At 56.0% G+C, this 18,067-nt stretch overlaps 1 protein-coding gene across 1 annotated transcript in view; it reads left to right on the top strand.

The window, feature by feature from the left end:
• The window catches only part of DNM2 (dynamin 2), a 53,423-nt gene that overhangs the window by 16,498 nt on the left and 18,858 nt on the right, over positions 1-18,067 (top strand). Inside the window, exons 7-13 of the mRNA XM_006161586.3 lie at positions 2,114-2,274; positions 6,576-6,718; positions 8,005-8,140; positions 11,002-11,069; positions 12,813-12,951; positions 14,740-14,826; positions 16,853-16,923. Coding sequence (XP_006161648.2) covers positions 2,114-2,274; positions 6,576-6,718; positions 8,005-8,140; positions 11,002-11,069; positions 12,813-12,951; positions 14,740-14,826; positions 16,853-16,923 — 805 coding nt within the window. The remainder of the gene's footprint in view (positions 1-2,113; positions 2,275-6,575; positions 6,719-8,004; positions 8,141-11,001; positions 11,070-12,812; positions 12,952-14,739; positions 14,827-16,852; positions 16,924-18,067) is intronic.

Here is an 18,067-nt window from a genome sequence, read left to right as displayed (position 1 = left end):
GACTTGAACCGCAGTCGACTACGTGGGAGTCCAGCAACATAGCCATTACGCCAACTGCCGGTCCCAGTATTTACATTCTTCTATCACAGTACAGCCTTCTGCCCTTTTCCCCCCTGAACATCCGGGTCCCGTTCCTGTCATTGGTGCCCACTTCTGCGACAGTTACACAGTTCACACCTGCTTCCTTCTGCAGCATTCAAAAAGGACGCACAGAGAAAGAGGGAACTGAATTTACCACCCACAGCCCCACTTCCCCAAACTGTCCCTAGTCACTACCGTGGGGCCGTGCCTCCTGACGCCTCCTGACGATCTGGGACTTCATTCATTTTCTTCATTACCTCCCATAACAGGCGTGTTCAAGGAGGCCCCACACCGGAGAAGAGCCCTCGGGGCCTGTTCCCGGCAGTTTTCAACACACAGATAGTGCTTGGTCCCCAGGTGTCCTGCCTCCGCCTTTGGTTTCCTTCCTGGGTGATTTTAAAGCAAGTTCTAAAGGAGCAGCAGTTAGCATAATGGCTGTGTCGCTGGACTCTCATGTGGTCAACCACGGTTCAAGTCCTGGACCCGGTGGCTTAAACTCATGCCGGGCGCGTGTGCGTGCGTGCCCAAGATCCTGAGAGGAGAATGGAGGAGAAGGGATTGTGGTATGGCCATCCCCCCTGGGGGGTGATTTCTCGCTTTCTGTCTCTCTGGTGAGTGCACGTGCCCTATAGCAAAAACCTCTCTAAAAAGAGAAAAAAAAAAAAAACAAAAAAAAAACACTAGCTGTTCTCCTCTTCCATAAAATTTGCTTGGGGCAGGGACCAGCAGATGGCATAATGGTTACGTCGCTGGACTCCCATGTAGTTGACTATAGTTCAAGTCCAGGACCAGTGACTTAAAACCCATGCCGGGCGCGTGTGCGTGTGTGCCCAAGGTCCTGAGAGGAGAATGGAGGGGAGGGGGTTGCTGCGTGGCCATCCCCCCTGGGGGGTGAGTGCCCTGTAAGGGGACGGAACTCAAGCTGCCCCTCAGTACCCTGTGCTGTTTCTTTTCTGCGTGAGCCTTTTGTGTGTGGTGGGGGGATTGCTATAGGGCTTGTACTCCCCCAGGGGGACGGCCATGCGACAGGCCCTGCGCCTCCATTGTACTCACGCACATAAGTGTGGTGTGTGTAACTTACAAGCTGCCGGGTCCAGGAATTGAACTGCATAATTGGCCACGTGAGATCCAGTGCCCTAAACTGCATGCCCCCTGCTGGCCCTACACAAGTTTTTTTTTTAAAAAACAGATTATGTATTTATTTAATTCCATTTGTTATTATTATTATTGAGAGGTTTTTGCTATAGGGTACGTGCGCTCGCCAGAAATACAGAGAGAGAGAGAGACAGAAAGCGAGAAATTACCCGCTTCCCAGGGGGGATGGCCATGCTACAATCCCTTCTCCTCCATTCTCCTCTCGGGATATTGGGCACGCACGCACACACGCCGGGTGTGAGTTTAAACCACCGGGTCCGGGACTCAAACTGCCGTCAACTACATGGGAGTCTAGATTTGTAACTATTATGCCATCTGCTGTCCAATGTTATTATTTTTTTAATTTTACTTGACAGAAACAGAGAGAAAGGGAAAGCGACAAAGCAAGCTACCAGGTCTAGGACTCGAACCATGGCTGGCCATGTGGGAATCCAGTGGCTCCCACCATGCTACCTGCTGGGCCCTATTTTCTAATTCTTTAAAGAGAAAGATTTTTGCTTTAGGGCATGTGTACTTTCTGGAGAAACAGAAGGAGACCGACAGAAAGCGAGAAATCCCTGTCCAGGGGAGACGACGCTTCTCCTCCAGTCTCCTCTTGGGATTTTGGGGACGCACTGACATGTATCCAGAATGAGTTTTAAGCTATCGGGTCCAGGATTTGAACCACAGTCGACCACGTGGGCGTACAGCGACATAACCATTTCTCCATCTGCTGGTCCCCCGGGTGTGCTTTTCCAGCTGCTGTCTCCAGACTCCGTGGCCGAGTGGGCGGCAGGCCCGAAGTGCTGCCCCTCCGCCGGCCCCTCTTCATTCCCTACTTGCTCTCGGGGCGCCCAGGCCCCCTGGCTCACGGCCCCGCCCTGCCCTGTCCCTGCAGGCTACATCGGCGTGGTGAACCGCAGCCAGAAGGACATCGAGGGCAAGAAGGACATCCGTGCGGCGCTGGCGGCTGAGAGGAAGTTCTTCCTCTCCCACCCGGCGTACCGGCACATGGCCGACCGCATGGGCACGCCGCACCTGCAGAAGACCCTGAATCAGGTAGGCACGGCTGTGTGGTCAGGGGTCCGGGGCACGCACGCACACGTACACGCACATGACATGACTTTCAAGCTACCGGGTCCAGGACTCAGATACTGCTTGGCTGTGTGGGATCCAGCGTCTTAACTACTACACCACCTGCTAGTCCCACTTTTGGGTGTTTTTCAAGCTGCCGGGTCTGGGACCTGAGCCATGCAGTTGGCCATGTGAGATCCAGCCTCTTTTTTTTCTTTTTTTTTAGAGTATTATTTTATTTTATTTATATCATTAGTATTTGTTTAATTTGACCAGAGACAGAGAGAGATAGGGAATGTAGGAAATCAAGCCGCCAGGTCCTGGACTCCAACCGTGGTCGGCCATGTGGAAATCTAGTGCCCTTAACCACCACGTCACCTGCCGGGCCCCTCTCTTTTTATTTCCATAATTATTTTATGTAACTCTATTTACTTATTTATTTTAATTTGACCAGACAGGGACAGAGTGAGAGAGACAGTTCAAGGGAGAAAACAAGTCGCCAGGTCCAGGACTCGAACCGCCATCAACCATGTGGGAGTCCAGTGCCCCCAACCACCACGCCCCCCAAGGACATGTTTCTAATGGGCAGACGGAGGAGGCAAGCCACCTGATGGATGGCTGAGAAGGGAGGAGTGGCAGTCGTTGCCTGGAGGGCAGAGAGGGAAGGAAGTGCCCCCTGGGAGGGGCCCTCCATGCAAGGAAGCGAGGGGGAGGGGGAAGGAAGTAAAACTCCCCCTGCAGGTGGCCGGGGCTTCCCAGCTTGTGTGGGGGGTTCTTGGAGGCCTTGGCCCCCTTTAAATTGGGCTCCTGCTGCCACAGTGGCCCCGCCCTCTGATGCTCTGAGACACTGTCACAGACCAGAAGGAAAGCCCGCAGAGCTCACGGGGTTCACCCCTGCTCTGGAAACCCGCAGCTCCCACCGAAATGGACCTGCGAGATGGGCTGGGCGCCAGGGACCCCTGATCAAGGAGGGCTGTGGGGGGCCTTGGGGGGCGTCTGTCAGGTCCACCCGCAGACGCGAGGCTTCTCACCCGATGGAGGCGTGGTAAACCCGTCCCTCTCATGGCACAGACAGAAAAAGGCGTGTCTGCTTTTTACTCCAGGTTTTCGCTGATTTTATGGCTCAGGGCTTTTTCATTTATTCTTATTCTCCCTGTTTTGTAATATTTTTTTTAAAAAAGCAACTGGGGCCGGCAGGCGCAGTGATGGTTAAGGGTGCTGGACTTTCTCCCTCTCCCTCTCACTCTGTTCCTCTCACGTCAGATTAAAATAGTTCTTTACAAACCGTGCCGTTGGAGAGCAAGCTAACTATGACACAGTCAAGTAAGTTATTACTGTTCCTGGTGGGGAGAGAAAGAAAAAGGAGGAGGAAATGGAAAAAGGGAGGGAGGGAGAAAGAAAGAAGAAGGAAGAGAGAGAGGAAGGAGAGGCCCGGGACTCGAACCACAGTCGGCCATGTGGGAGTCCAGCGCCCTTAACCACCAGGCCACCTGCCGCTTCTCCAACTGCACATTTTTTTAAGGGTGTTCATTTCTTCCAGGAGGTGGGGGGAGCCAGCCTAGTCCGCCCGCCTCGATCACCCTGAGCCGCAGCCAGCCAGATCCCGGGCAGGAGCTCACCCAGCACGCACAGGGAGGCCCGGATGTGAACCAGGCCCCTGCGCTACGGGTCGGCGTGGCGGAGTTGTGTTCCCCTGCCTCCCCAGCTGGCCCGTCGAGCAGCACGCCTTCAGGAGGGTTTCCCCTCCTGCTCTGCAGCGTTGCCTGCTGTGAAAGTGGTACACGAGCCAGCTGGTGGCAAGGCGGTTAAGGCAGCTAGATGCCACATGGCCCACTGCACGGTTCGAGTCCCAGACCTGGCAGCTTGAAAAATCACAGTGGGCAAGTGCGCATGCCTAAAATCCCAGGAGGATGACAGGAGACAGGGTTGCAGCGGGCCATGCCCCTTGGGGGCGATTTCTCACTTTATGTCTGATGAGCTCACAGGGCCTATTGCAAAAACTGGGGAGGGGGGAATTGGTGAGCAATTAAGCAGTTCACACAGTTCAAAGGCAGAGGAATTTCGGGCTGGCCTTGTGGCCTAATGGTTGAGGGAGCTAGATCCTCCGTGGTCAGCCGCAGGTCTCGTCCCAGCCCCGACAGCTTGAAACACACCAGGTGTGTGCATTGCCCCAGATCCTGGCGGTGGCATGACCAACCAAAGATCTTTCTGATACTCCAAAGAAAACTACAGATTTTGGCTGATTTTATGGCTAAGGGCTTTTTCCTTTATTCTTATTCTCCCTGTTTTGTAATATTTTTTTTAAAAAAGCAACTGGGGCCGGCAGGCGCAGTGATGGTTAAGGGTGCTGGACTTTCTCCCTCTCCCTCTCACTCTGTTCCTCTCACGTCAGATTAAAATAGTTCTTTACAAACCGTGCCGTTGGAGAGCAAGCTAACTATGACACAGTCAAGTAAGTTATTACTGTTCCTGGTGGGGAGAGAAAGAAAAAGGAGGAGGAAATGGAAAAAGGGAGGGAGGGAGAAAGAAAGAAGAAGGAAGAGAGAGAGGAAGGAGAGGCCCGGGACTCGAACCACAGTCGGCCATGTGGGAGTCCAGCGCCCTTAACCACCAGGCCACCTGCCGCTTCTCCAACTGCACATTTTTTTAAGGGTGTTCATTTCTTCCAGGAGGTGGGGGGAGCCAGCCTAGTCCGCCCGCCTCGATCACCCTGAGCCGCAGCCAGCCAGATCCCGGGCAGGAGCTCACCCAGCACGCACAGGGAGGCCCGGATGTGAACCAGGCCCCTGCGCTACGGGTCGGCGTGGCGGAGTTGTGTTCCCCTGCCTCCCCAGCTGGCCCGTCGAGCAGCACGCCTTCAGGAGGGTTTCCCCTCCTGCTCTGCAGCGTTGCCTGCTGTGAAAGTGGTACACGAGCCAGCTGGTGGCAAGGCGGTTAAGGCAGCTAGATGCCACATGGCCCACTGCACGGTTCGAGTCCCAGACCTGGCAGCTTGAAAAATCACAGTGGGCAAGTGCGCATGCCTAAAATCCCAGGAGGATGACAGGAGACAGGGTTGCAGCGGGCCATGCCCCTTGGGGGCGATTTCTCACTTTATGTCTGATGAGCTCACAGGGCCTATTGCAAAAACTGGGGAGGGGGGAATTGGTGAGCAATTAAGCAGTTCACACAGTTCAAAGGCAGAGGAATTTCGGGCTGGCCTTGTGGCCTAATGGTTGAGGGAGCTAGATCCTCCGTGGTCAGCCGCAGGTCTCGTCCCAGCCCCGACAGCTTGAAACACACCAGGTGTGTGCATTGCCCCAGATCCTGGCGGTGGCATGACCATTCCCTATTGGGTGGTGTTTTCCCTCCCTCTCTCTGTCTCTGATAAGTGCACGCACCTTCTCACACACAAAAAAGTCAGGGGACCAGCAGATGGCGTAATGGTTGCATCGCTGGACTCCCACGTGGCTGACCATGGTTCAAGTCCCGGACGTGAAAGCTTAAAACTCATGCCAGTCGTGTGTGCGCGCATGCCCAAGATCCTGAGAGGAGAATGGAGGAGAAGGGATTGCGGCATGGCCATCCCCACTTGGGGGATGACTTGCCACTTTCTGTCTATCTCTGTCTCTCCCATGAGTGCACTCGCCCTATAGCAAAAAAAAATCTTTTAAATAAAGAAATAAAGAAATAAATACAAACAGCACTGGAGCAGGGAGGGGTGCAGTGGAGGGGCTTGCCCGGCCCCTGCTCCATCCTTCTACCCTTCGCCAGTGTAGCCTTTGGTGCCCCTGCAGCCACCATGGGGCTTTGAGCACCTCCTTCCTTTCACGGAAGGGAGCCCATCATACAACGCTCTGCAGCTCCCTGGGGGGGGCGCTTTTGGGCTGAGTTTGTGGGGCTCATCTCTGTGCTGTCCCAAGGCCCACTGTCCCACAGTCCTCCAGTCTGCAGAGGCTCCCTGGGCTCGTCACTGCATGGCGCGTGTGGGCGTCTGTCTGGATCAGCGTGTATGTCTTACTGCCCTGTGCCCTCCGGCCATGGACTCAGGCTCGATCTTCGCGGGGCCTCATGCAGCCCTGGGGCCGTTGGCAGCACCTCAGTCCTGCGGGCAGCCCTGCACCACGTGTCCTTGCTCCCAACACAAGTGGGTCTGCCGCCAGGCGTCTCTCGCTGTCTCTTGAGGCCACGGGGTGTCCTAGGAGCACGGACATACCATGGCTCCGGCTCTGGGTGTTGTGAGCCAGCCCGTCACGTCGGGGTGTCCTTCCCGTACCACACTCTCTGACCTGTCCCCTCTCCTGCAGCAACTGACCAACCACATCCGGGAGTCGCTGCCGGCGCTGCGCAGCAAACTGCAGAGCCAGCTGCTGTCGCTGGAGAAGGAGGTGGAGGAGTACAAGAACTTCCGGCCCGATGACCCCACGCGCAAGACCAAAGCCCTCCTGCAGTACGTGCCCCCTGCAGCCCGCCTCTCCCTGCGGGGCCTCCCCAGGATCCCAGGGGCTGGGGCTCAGCCATTCCTTCCTTCACGTAGTCGTTCATTCGGCGACCGCTTACGGGAGATCCCTGTTGCCAAGCCCCGTCCTGAGCACTGGGATTGCTGAGGTGGATGGGGCGAATATCCATCCTTGCCTTCGGGGTGCTTAGAAAAGGGGAGGGAGGACTGAGACAGAAAATAAAGTCTAAGAAAACGTGCTGTGTTGTTACGGGGCAGGGTATTAAACTACAGAAGGGAGGGACCAACAGTTAGCGTAATGGCTATGTCGCTGGACTCCCACGTAGTTGACCGTGGTTCGAGTCCCGGACCTGGTGGCTTAAACTCACGCCGGGCGCGTGTGCGTGCGTGCCCAAGATCCCGAGAGGAGAATGGAGAAGAAGGGATTGCGGTGTGGCCATCCCCCCCAGGGGGTGATTTCTCACTTTCTGTCTCTCTGACTGTCTGGCGAGTACACGCACCTTACAGCAAAAACCTCTCCAAAATAAACTAAAATAAAATAATGAAGTACAGAAGGGGGCTGGATTGGGCATGGCCTCCCTGCGGTAGGTGTGGGAGGAGCCGCTATAGCCCATGTGTGCTCGTCAGAGAGACGGCAAGTGAGAAATCACCCCCAGGGGACGTGGCCACACCACAGTCCCTTCTGCAGTCTCCTCGGGATATTGGGTGTGAGTTTTAAGTTCCCGTGTTCGGGACTTGAATCAGGGTGGACTGCGCGCGAGTCCGGTGACATCCATTACACATGTGCTGATTCCGGCTCTGGCAAGTTTTACAATGTTTCAAAAGGGCCCGCAGGTAGTATGGTGGTTAAGGGGCCGGAGCCCACATAGCTGACTCCACGATTCAAGTCCCGGACTGGCAGCTTAAAGACCACGCTGGTCGCATGTGCGTGCGTGTCCAAAAATCTTGAGAGAACGGAGAAGAGCTTGTGCCGTACCCATCCCCACTCCCTGTGCCCCCAGAGGTGATCTCTTACCTTCTGGCCCTGGTGAGCACACGTGCCATATGGGGGAAGGTTTAGAAATAAGAAAGCAATTGGGGCGGGCAGGTGGCACGGTGGTTAAAGGCACTGGACTCCCACATGACCAACCAAATAATAATAATAATAAATGAAGTTAAATAAACTAATTCTCTAAGAAATAAAAAGCAAGGAACCTAAGCCATGGCTTGACTTCACCGCGCCCTTGCAGAGGGTGCTCAAACCTCAGCTTTAACCTCCGCGTTGTCTTTGCTCGCAGGATGGTCCAGCAGTTTGGGGTGGACTTTGAGAAAAGGATCGAGGGTTCCGGAGACCAAGTGGACACGCTGGAGCTCTCGGGTGGCGCCCGGATCAATCGCATCTTCCACGAGCGGTTTCCCTTCGAACTGGTGAAGGTGGGCCCCCGAGCCCCTGGGCAGACCCCTCCTTCCTGGCCTGGAGCCCCTTCCTGCCCCAGCGTGCTGAGAGCAGGGCTTTCCTGGGGGAGGGATTCCTCCAGTCTCGGGCTTCCTTCTCAGGGCAGGCAGTGTAGAGATTTAGGGCAGGGACCAGCAGCTGGCGTAATGGCTATGTCACTGGACTCCCATGTAGTCGACCGCAGTTCGAGTCCTGGACCCAGTGGCTTAAACTCACGCCAGGCGCGTTTGTGTGCGTGCCCACGTGGCGATCCCTCCGGGGGATGATTTCTCGCTTTCTGTCTCTCTCTGTCTTTCTAGCAAGTGCACACACCCTATAGCAAAAACCTCTCAAAAAAAAAAAAAAAATCTGTGGGCGGGGACTAGCAGGTGGTGTGGTGGTTAAGGTGCTGGACATTCCCACATAGCCAACCATGATTATTATTATTATTTTTTTTGGAGAGATTTTCACTGTAGGGCGCGTGCGTTCGCCAGACAGACAGAGAGAGACATAGAGACAGAAAGCGAGAAATCACCCCCCAGGGGGGATGGTCACGCCGCAATCCCTTCTCCTCCATTCTCCTCTCGGGATCTTGGGCACACACGCACACGCGCCCGGCGTGAGTTTTAAGCCACCGGGTCCGGGACGCGAACCGCGGTTGACTACGTGGGAGTCCAGCGACATAGCCATTACGCTAACTGCTCGTTCCCCCAACCATGATTTTTGAGTCCCAGACCTGGTGGCTTGCTTTCTCACTTCCTCTCTCTCTCTCTCTGGTCTCTCTCTGGTCAAATTGAAAACAAATAAATTAATAAATAAAGTTAAGAAAATAATTCTTGTAAAAACAAAACCTCTGGACGATATACGGGATCGCAACGTGGGGGCATATCCCCATCGTGTTATTGAAGGCAGGAATAAGCAGGTTACGGGGCCAGCACGTATGACATAGGTTAGAGATGACACGTATGACACCCTTACATGGGAACTTCGTGTGTGTGTCTGGATGGGTCTTTGTGCAAATCTCCGAGTTTGCTCACGAACATCTCCACTCTGGGTGTTGGGACCGGGACACAGTTTTCCTGTAGCGTGTCTCTGTGTGTACATGATTTACATAATATTTTATGCCTTTTTAAAGATCTATTTATTTATTTAATTCCATTTGTTGTTGTTATTTTTTATTTTGATCAGAGAGAGAGAGAGAGAGAGACGGAGAGAGGGAAGGCGAGAAAGCAAGCTGCCAGGTCTGGGACTTGAACCCTGGTCAGCCATGTGGAACTCTAGCAGCTTTACCCACCACACTGTCTGCTGGCCCTCTGTTACACTTTTTGACATTGAACACATGGCATTTTTATAGAAAATAATAGCATTGGACCGTCTCTGTAGCCTGGTGGTTAAGACGGCTGGGTCCTGGGTCCAGCAGGTGGCATGGGGGTTAAGGTGCTGGACTCTGGCGTGGCTGACTGTGGTTCAAGTCTCCGTATTCCATGACTTGAACATCACACTGGGCACGTGTGTGTGTGCACCCAAAACCGGAGAGGAGAATGGAGGAGAAGGGATTACAGTGTGGCCATCCCTCCTGGGGAGTCGTTTCTCACTTTCCCTCTCTCTGAATTTCTGTCTCTCTCTCTGGCAAGCACACCTGCCTAATGACAAAAACCTTGGGGGGGAAAAATAAATGAACACAGTCAGTTCCCACATGGCCGACTGCACAGTTCAAATCCCAGACCCACTGGCTTGAGAAACACACCAGGCGTGTGCGTGTGTGTGTGCCACAAATCTCGACAGGATTAGAAAATGTCTCTCCGTCTCTGTGACAAGCACATGCAACCTCTAGTGAAAAAGGAAAAAAATATTAATGTTCTTTTTCATAAACTAACATATGCCGAAACCAGCAGTTGGCTTAATGTCTATCACTCTGGACTCCCTTGTAATTGACTGCGGTTTGCGTCCCGGACGTGGTGGCTTAAACTCACGCCGGGCGCGTGTGCGTGCGTGCCCAAGATCCCGAGAGGAGAATGGAGGAGAAGGGATTGCGGCGTGGCCATCCCCCTGGGGGGGGATTTCTCGCTTTCTCTCGTCTTTCTGGTGAGTGCACGCACACCCTATAGCAAAACCCTCTCCAAAAAAATCCCTATGCCACTAGGAAAAAGCCATGATCCTAACACCCCCCAGACAAAGCCATTTAGTACCAGGACCCGCATCCCTTGCCCCCCACGTCCTACACACACTGTGTGTCCACATCCATACCGATGTGCACAGGTTTCTTTCGAATTCACTAGAGGGTGCGCACACTTGCTGGAGAGACACGGAGGGAGAGAGAGAGAAGGAAAGAACAACCCTACAGAGCGGGTGGTCACGCTATGATCTCTGCGTTTACTTTTTTTTTTTTTTTTAAACACTTTTACTAGAGCGCATGTGCACTTGCTAGAGAGGCAGAGAAAGACAGTGAGAGAGAAAGTGAGAAATGACCCCCATCACCACCACTGGGGCAGGTGACCATGCCACAAAGCCTTCTCCATTCTCCTGGGATTTTGAGCATGTACGCACACGCACCTGGCTTGATTTTCAAACCACCGGGTCCGGGACTCGAACCTCCGTCGGCCATGTAACCACTACGCCACCTGCTGGCCTCTCTTTTCTGTTTCTTCTCTCAAGACTTTGGGGGCACACACCCACACAGGTCTGGCATGTTTATGAAGCCACCAGGCCTGGGACTCGAACAGCAAAGTCGGCCGTATGCGATCCAGATGCCTTAAACCACCGTGCCGCCTGCCGGCCCCCCGTTTTTTATTTGGCCAATATCATGCCTTAGGAGTCCAGCTGCACGTCGGTGGTCACGTTGTGTCTTCCCTCTTTTCAGATGGAGTTCGATGAGAAGGACTTACGCCGAGAGATCAGCTACGCCATCAAGAACATCCACGGGGTCAGGCAAGTCCCGCGGGGGAGTGCGGCCGCGGCCCCTCCCCCTCCACGACCCCCCCAACCGTGAGGCCTTGAGGGGCCGCTTGGGTGGGTTTCGGCAGCTGGAGCCCTCTCCTGGGGGTCTCCCAGAGCACATGAGGGGCGACATGTCTCAGTCCCGTGTGGCTGGGCTGCCCAGGCCCGTTAGCTGTGCTGGGTCCTGCCCTGCCAGCTGGCCTGGCGGGGGCGTCGGTCACCATGGTAAATGGGGAACGCTCCCTGCTATTCGCCGGGGGGCGGGGGAGCCCACTGAGTCAGGGTGACAGGCACCAGCATTTGTCCCCATCGCGGGTTCACTCTGGGTCTCCCAGGCCCCGTCCCTATTCCACCAAAGCTCATGTGGCACGGGGTCCTCGGGTCACCCTGGAGGGGGGAGGTTTCCCGGCCCCGGACAGCAGCATCTGGCTCCAGAGCGGACGTGACCTTCCGCCGTCCGCGGGGCCCCGGCCGGTACCTGTGTAACTGCTGACCGTGCTCTGTTTCTTTCTGACTTCCCTCCCCTGCCCCGCGGGTGTGGACGGTTTTAGGACCGGGCTCTTCACCCCGGACTTGGCATTCGAGGCCATTGTGAAAAAGCAGGTCGTGAAGCTGAAAGAGCCCTGTCTGAAATGTGTCGATCTGGTTATCCAGGAGCTAATCAGTACCGTTAGGCAGTGTACCAGTAAGGTACTGCACCCCCGGCTGGCGGCCGGCGGCTCCCGGCCCGGGACACGGGCGTGGGGGTCTGGCGTCAGGCTCCCAGTGCTACGCCGGTCCACGCTGGTCCCTCTCCCCCGGATGGCCTCGGTTTCCGAGAACACGGCCTCCACCCCGAGGCCGTGTTGGGATCATGTTGGCCTGGGCCCACGGTGGGGGTGCCGGCCCTCCCAAATTGACCAGACGGGTGGACAGGCCTGCCTGGGACCCTGACGTCAGACCAAGCATGTGCCTGGTGAAATTGGGGTCTCCGTGGGCTGTCGCTTTGCTGCCTTCTGGGAAGCAGAGAGGGACCCCGTGTCAGCTGCTGGAGGCCAGGCTCCCCGAGCCTCCCTGCCCGTCACCCCCATTTTGACAAACGCCTGGTGGGGTTCCCTGGAGCCGGCCACCTCTCTGTTCCCGCCACACTGCACAGTGTGTACCCGGCCCCGCAGAACCAGCCGGGCCTGGCCACCCCTCCCGCTCCCTGCCACCCGTGCTGTCCCCGGATCCACACGGTCACGTGTGCTTCTGTGCCTCGTTCACGGGTGACCGCCTCCACCAGGCAGGGCGCCAGGCTCTCCTGACACACGAGCCTGTCTCCCAGGCAGCGCGCTTTGGCCGAGCAGCGGGAGTGCTTCCCCGGGGGCAGTCCGTGCTTGCACGACCGGTGTCCCCCGCGCGCTGGGTTGGCAGGGACCTTCTGCTTGACCCTTCTGTTCTCAGTCTGGAAGAGCCCACATTTGCTTCGTAAGCTTCTTCGGAGATGGTCACACTGGGGCCTGCTGTCACCGGATGACAGCAGCCGGGGGCACTTGTGCCGTGACACCCCAGCCCCGGTCCCCCGCACTCATACACCCCCAGCCAGAGCTCCTTGGTCCGAAGCAGCTTCGGGGGCAAATGCGCAGGCTCCTCCGTGCATGTATTAACCTGCCGGTTCTCGTCTCTTCTCTCTCTCTGCCTCCCGTCCCGTGTGCGTGGCCTGCGCTGTCCCTGGGTGTCTTTCCGCCTCGTCCCGCCCTCCGCATGACCCAGGACGGGGCTCTTCACCCCCGACATGGCCTTTGAAGCCATTGTGAAAAAACAGATTGTAAAGCTCAAAGAGCCGAGTCTGAAGTGCGTCGATCTCGTGGTCTCAGAGCTGGCCACGGTGATTAAAAAGTGCGCCGAGAAGGTAACAGGTCCCCTGTTCTCACTCCGCATCCGTCCGTGGGTCACCACCTGAGCATCTGCACACCCACCTCGGCGGGAGCCCCTTTCTGGGGACCACCGGTTGCTTAGCGACACCTCCATCCTGCCTCACAGCCAGAAGGGAGGCGTGGCGTCTCGGCGTGTCCCACCTCCCAGTTCTGCCTGGCCGCGGGGGCGGGCGGCCTATGAGTTGCCAAGTGCCACCGGCTTTACTGAGCCACAGCCCTTCCTGGGGCCCTGAGGACAGGGTTTCCCACGGTCACCAAAGTAGCAAGACACGTGGTCACCTGTAAACCCATGTGTTCTGGTAATAACGGGGTGTTTAAGAAGTTTTTTTAAATGTTTGCCATCGGGCGCATGTGCTAGCCAGGGACAGAGTGGGAAAGTGAGAAGTCACCCTTGAAAGGATGGCCACACCACAATCCCTTTTCCTCCATTCTTCTCTCAGGATTTTGGGGCCTACGCACATGCACGTAGCGTATTTCTCTAGCCTCTGGGTCTGGGCCTCGAACCACAGAGTTAAGTTTGTTTTTGTATTTTAGTTTCATGTAGAATACATGAACTCAGTGGGGCCTGGGGGAGGTAAGAAAGCACCCCCAGGGGCGATGGCCATGCCACAATCCTATCCCCTCCCATCTCCTCTCTCGATTTCGGGCGCGCACACACGTGCCTGGCATGTTTTTCAAACTGCAGGGTTCCAGAGCTGAACCACACTGTTGCCCATGTGGGATCCAGCTGCCTCACCCACCGTGCCACCTGCTGGCCCTGGCCCTAAGAGGTTTTAATTAGCAATTTTTTGGTTTATTTTAAAGAATTACCTGTGCTGTTTTATTTATCATCATTATTGTTATTTTTAAAGAATTATTTTTATTTAACTCTATTTATACATTTATATATTCATTTTTTAATTTGGCCAGAGTGAGAGAGAGAGAGAGAGAGGGAAAGCAGGCCGCCAGGTCCGGGACTCGAGCCACGGTTGGCCATGTGGGAGTCCAGTGTCATTAACAACCATGCCACCTGCCGGCCCCATCATTATTATTTTTTAGAGAATTATTTATTTAATCTTACGTAGCATCAGTATCATTATTATTCATTTTTAACTTGCTACAGGGCACGTGTGCTCACAGAGAGAAAGAGAGAGAGGAAGGGAAAAACCAAGCCACCAGGTCCGGGACTCAAACCGCGGTCGACCGTGTGGGAGTCCAGCACCTTAACCACCACGCCACCTGCGGGCCCCATTTACAAGCAATGTTGACTTCGCTCCATTTTCCGCAACTTGTCATCCAACCCCAAACCGTAGAATATGTCTGCAGCTTCCCGTGGGGATTTGGCTGGGAACTGATGGCGACCAGGGTGGCAGCAGCAGGGTGTCGAGGGCCTGGGCGCCAGGCATCAGGTGGTTTCCCACAAGGGGGTCCCCCGAGGTTGACTGCCCCACCAAACCAGAACGGGCGGTGTTCGCGCTCTCACCCAGCGCGGGACGGGAGGGGCTGCCCAGAGCCTCCGCCGGCAGACACGCGCCCTCGCTTTCTCGCACTCTCCACCACCCAATCACTGGCTCTAAAAGCAGCTCGCTCTTGCATGGGCCCCCTCTCCTCTCCTGCCCACCGTCCCCCCACTGTCCTGTCCCTGTCTCCCAGCTGGCACGAGTGGGGGACAGGCGCAGGCGGGGCTCTCTCCCTCCCCCTGCATTCTCCATTCATGTGGTCCGTGTCGCTTCTGGTGCCACGAGGGCCCAGCCAATGCAGTCCCTTCCGCTTGTCACCCCCAGCTCAGCTCCTACCCCCGGCTGCGAGAGGAGACGGAGCGAATCGTCACCACTTACATCCGGGAACGAGAGGGCCGGACCAAGGACCAGGTAGAGGCTTTTTGTCTTACTCTCCGGGCGTAAATCACACGCGTCCCGTTCTGAGTTCCCGCAAATGCGTGTAACAGCGTGACCCCCACCTCGGCCGAGATGCTGAGTGGTTCTAGCACCGCCTCCCCCCACATTCCTGTCCCTGTGCCCTTCAGAGTCGGCCCCCTTCATGTCCCTGTAGATTTCCAAGTAGCCGCCTGGAAGAAGCCTTTTCACCCCGTCTTCCTTCCTCTTAACCCACTGGCATTTGTGGTTCGTCTGTGTCCTCTACCATCCATGTCAATAGTTTGTTGTCCTTTCATTTTGTTTTTTAAGGGTTTTTGCTTTAGAGCACATGCGTCCATGGGAGAAAGAGACAAGAGCCAGTCAGAGGGAAAGTGAGAAAGCAAACCGCCAGGTCTGGGGCTCAAACCGCGGTCTGCCATGTGGGAATCCAACAGCCCTAACCGCTACGCCACCAGCCAGGTCTGGGACTCGATCCATGCAGTTGGCCATGTGGGATCTCACCTTAACCACCACGCCACCAGCAGGCCCAGGCTTTATAGCGTTTTTTTATTGGTTTTTTTTTTTTTTTGAGAGGTTTTCACTATAGGGTGCGTGCACTCTCCAAACTGAGAGAGACAGAGAGACAGAAGGTGAGAAATCACCCCCCAGGGGGAATGGCCACGCCGCAATCCCTTCTCCTCCATTCTCCTCTCGGGATCTTGGGCACGCACACACACGCGCCCAGTGTGAGTTCTAAGCCACCGGGTCCAGGACGTGAACCGCAGTCCACTACATGGGAGTCCAGCGACATGGCCCTTACGCTACCTGCTGGTTGCCTTTTTTTTTTTTTTTTTTTTTTTTTGATTGGTTTGTTAGGTTTTTGCCATAGGGCATGTGTGCCCACCAGAGAGAGGGAAAGTGAGAAATCACCCCCCAAGGGAGGTGGCTACGCTGCTAGCTCTTCTCATTCTCCCCTCAGGATGTGGGGCACACACGCATGTCGCATGATTTTTCAGGCCACCAGGTCTGAGGCTCGAACCACAGTCGACCATGTGGGAATCCAGTGGCTTACCCACCACACCACCTCTACCTTGGAGTTCTAGGGCTGGTCTAAAGACTTTAGGTGGCCCAGACTCGATGTCACGGGTGGTGGGGCAGCACTGGGCAAGTCCAGGGCCATGTGGGAGGCCTGAGTTTGGGTCTTGGGCCACCCTGAATAGGCTGGGCATGGTGGAACACGCTGGCAGCCCGGTTAGCTGGGGTGCTAGAATGGAGAGTCGCAATGGTGAGAGCCCATCATGGTGCCTCGCTCCTGCGCTGGCCATGTAGCCTAGTGATCATGGTAGGCATTTCTCACTTGGCCGACCGCGGATCAAATCCCGGTCTCAGTGACTTGGTGAAAACACATCCCAAGCTTGCTGGTGGCTTGGCAGTTAAGGCGGCTGGATCCCACATGGCCAAGTGCACGGTTTAAGTCCCAGACCTGCAGGTTTGCGAAACACACCAAGTGCAATGTGCATGCGTGCCCAAAACCCCGGGAGGAGGTAGGAGGAGAAGGGATTGAGGCACAGGCATCCCCCCGGGGGCTGATTTCTTGCTTTCTGTCTGTCTGTCTGTCTCTCTTTTTCTGGCAAGTGCATGCACCCTATAGAAAAAAACCTCTCCAAAAGAAAAAGGGAAAGAAAAATAAGGGGCCGGCAGGTGGCATAGTGTTTAAGGGTGCTGGACTCCCACATGACTGACCGTGGTTCGAGTCCCGGACCTGGTGACTTGCTTTCTCTTTCTCTCTCTCTCACTCTCACTCTGTCCCTCTCTGGTCACATATAAATAAATTAATTAATTAATTAATTTTAAAAAAAGGAAGAAAGAAAGAAAAATAAGCCCATGATAGAATCAAAACGTTGTAAAGAAGTTCAAATGCTCCTTGACAGCCGATGGAATAAATCCAGATAAACTCATCGTGCAGTAGCCAAGAATCGCACATCGGACCTCGGTAAGTCGGGGACTCTCCTTCCTCAAAGCCACCCCTTCTGTCCCCCAGATTCTCCTTCTGATCGACATCGAGCAGTCGTACATCAACACCAACCACGAAGACTTCATCGGATTTGCCAAGTATGTGCTTCTCGGGGTGACAGCTGCCTGGTGGGGGGTCCCTTCCATCTGCAGAGCCAGACCTGAGGGAGGCGGCGGCAACGGGACTCCCTCGGAGGGCAGGGGCAGAGCGTCTCCGTCGGGAGTCCTGGAGTGAAGGACAAAGCCACTCGAGAAGACAGGAAGCCTTCCTGGCTAACAGCGACCCTGGCCGTGTGTCCCCAAGCATGGTGCCTTCTACGGGCCTTCCCAGTGCTTAGAGGACAGTGTCCGTGGGGACAGGGTGATGCCAGCCAGCTTCGCTGCTCCCCCACTGCAGGGCTTCTCGGGGCCTCGCGTGGACCAGCGCGATGCTCTTCCTTCTGCGCTCTGGGTCCGGAAGCTGCTCTTTGGAAGTGTCCTCCGGGGTCTCTGGCTCCCAGGTGCATGTGGTGGATTGAAGACCCCCAGCTTCCGGCCCAGAGGCCAGCGTGGGGGCCCTGGTTGTGGCCAGACGTAGACAGAAATGCTTTCGGTGCAGCTCCCCCTACTGCCCCCAGCAGCCCCTGCCCTCTCAGCATGCCTGGGTGTCGCTGGACGTACTCTGGTGGCCCCTGCTGGTCCTGCCTGAGGCTGAGTGGCAGCCTGATGGCAGCCCCGTCCCTCTGTTCAGTTAGCAGGTTCTGTTGGGTCTTCTCATTGCAGCCACTGTCACAGTGGCGAGCGGCCCAGGCCAGGGACAGACATGCCTCCAGGGGGCCTGTGCAGGGCACCTGAGGGTCCTCAGAGTGACTTTAAACCTGGCCGGGGACCCTGGGCAAAACGCTTCTCAGTGCCCTCTGCCTCCATTCTGCAGCAGGCACACAGCCGTGAGAGGAGCAGGGACAGACAGACCGAGGGCATGATCACAGCTGTTCCCCGAGCCCAGAGGAGCCGCGGGCCTGGCTGGGCTGGGCTGTCCCGGCTGGGGGTGGCCTGGGGCGCCCTGGACGTGGGTCACATCCCAGGCGGAGCCCTCAGCGCGCCTCCTGCTGCCCCCTCCGCCGCTGGGCGAGTGCGGGCTGCCGGCGCTGGTCCTCCCGCTGGGTCGCGGCCGTGTTCCTCGCCCTGACGTCTCTGCTTCTCACACTCCGCCCGCAGTTCCTTCTCACAATCTCTCCTGTTTTTCCTCTCACCACTCCACTCC

The sequence above is a fragment of the Tupaia chinensis genome, unplaced genomic scaffold (genome assembly GCF_000334495.1).
Source record: "Tupaia chinensis unplaced genomic scaffold, TupChi_1.0 Scaffold138665_1, whole genome shotgun sequence".
In the NCBI taxonomy this organism is placed as follows: domain Eukaryota; kingdom Metazoa; phylum Chordata; class Mammalia; order Scandentia; family Tupaiidae; genus Tupaia; species Tupaia belangeri.
This window is presented reverse-complemented; position numbering and strand designations above follow the sequence as displayed.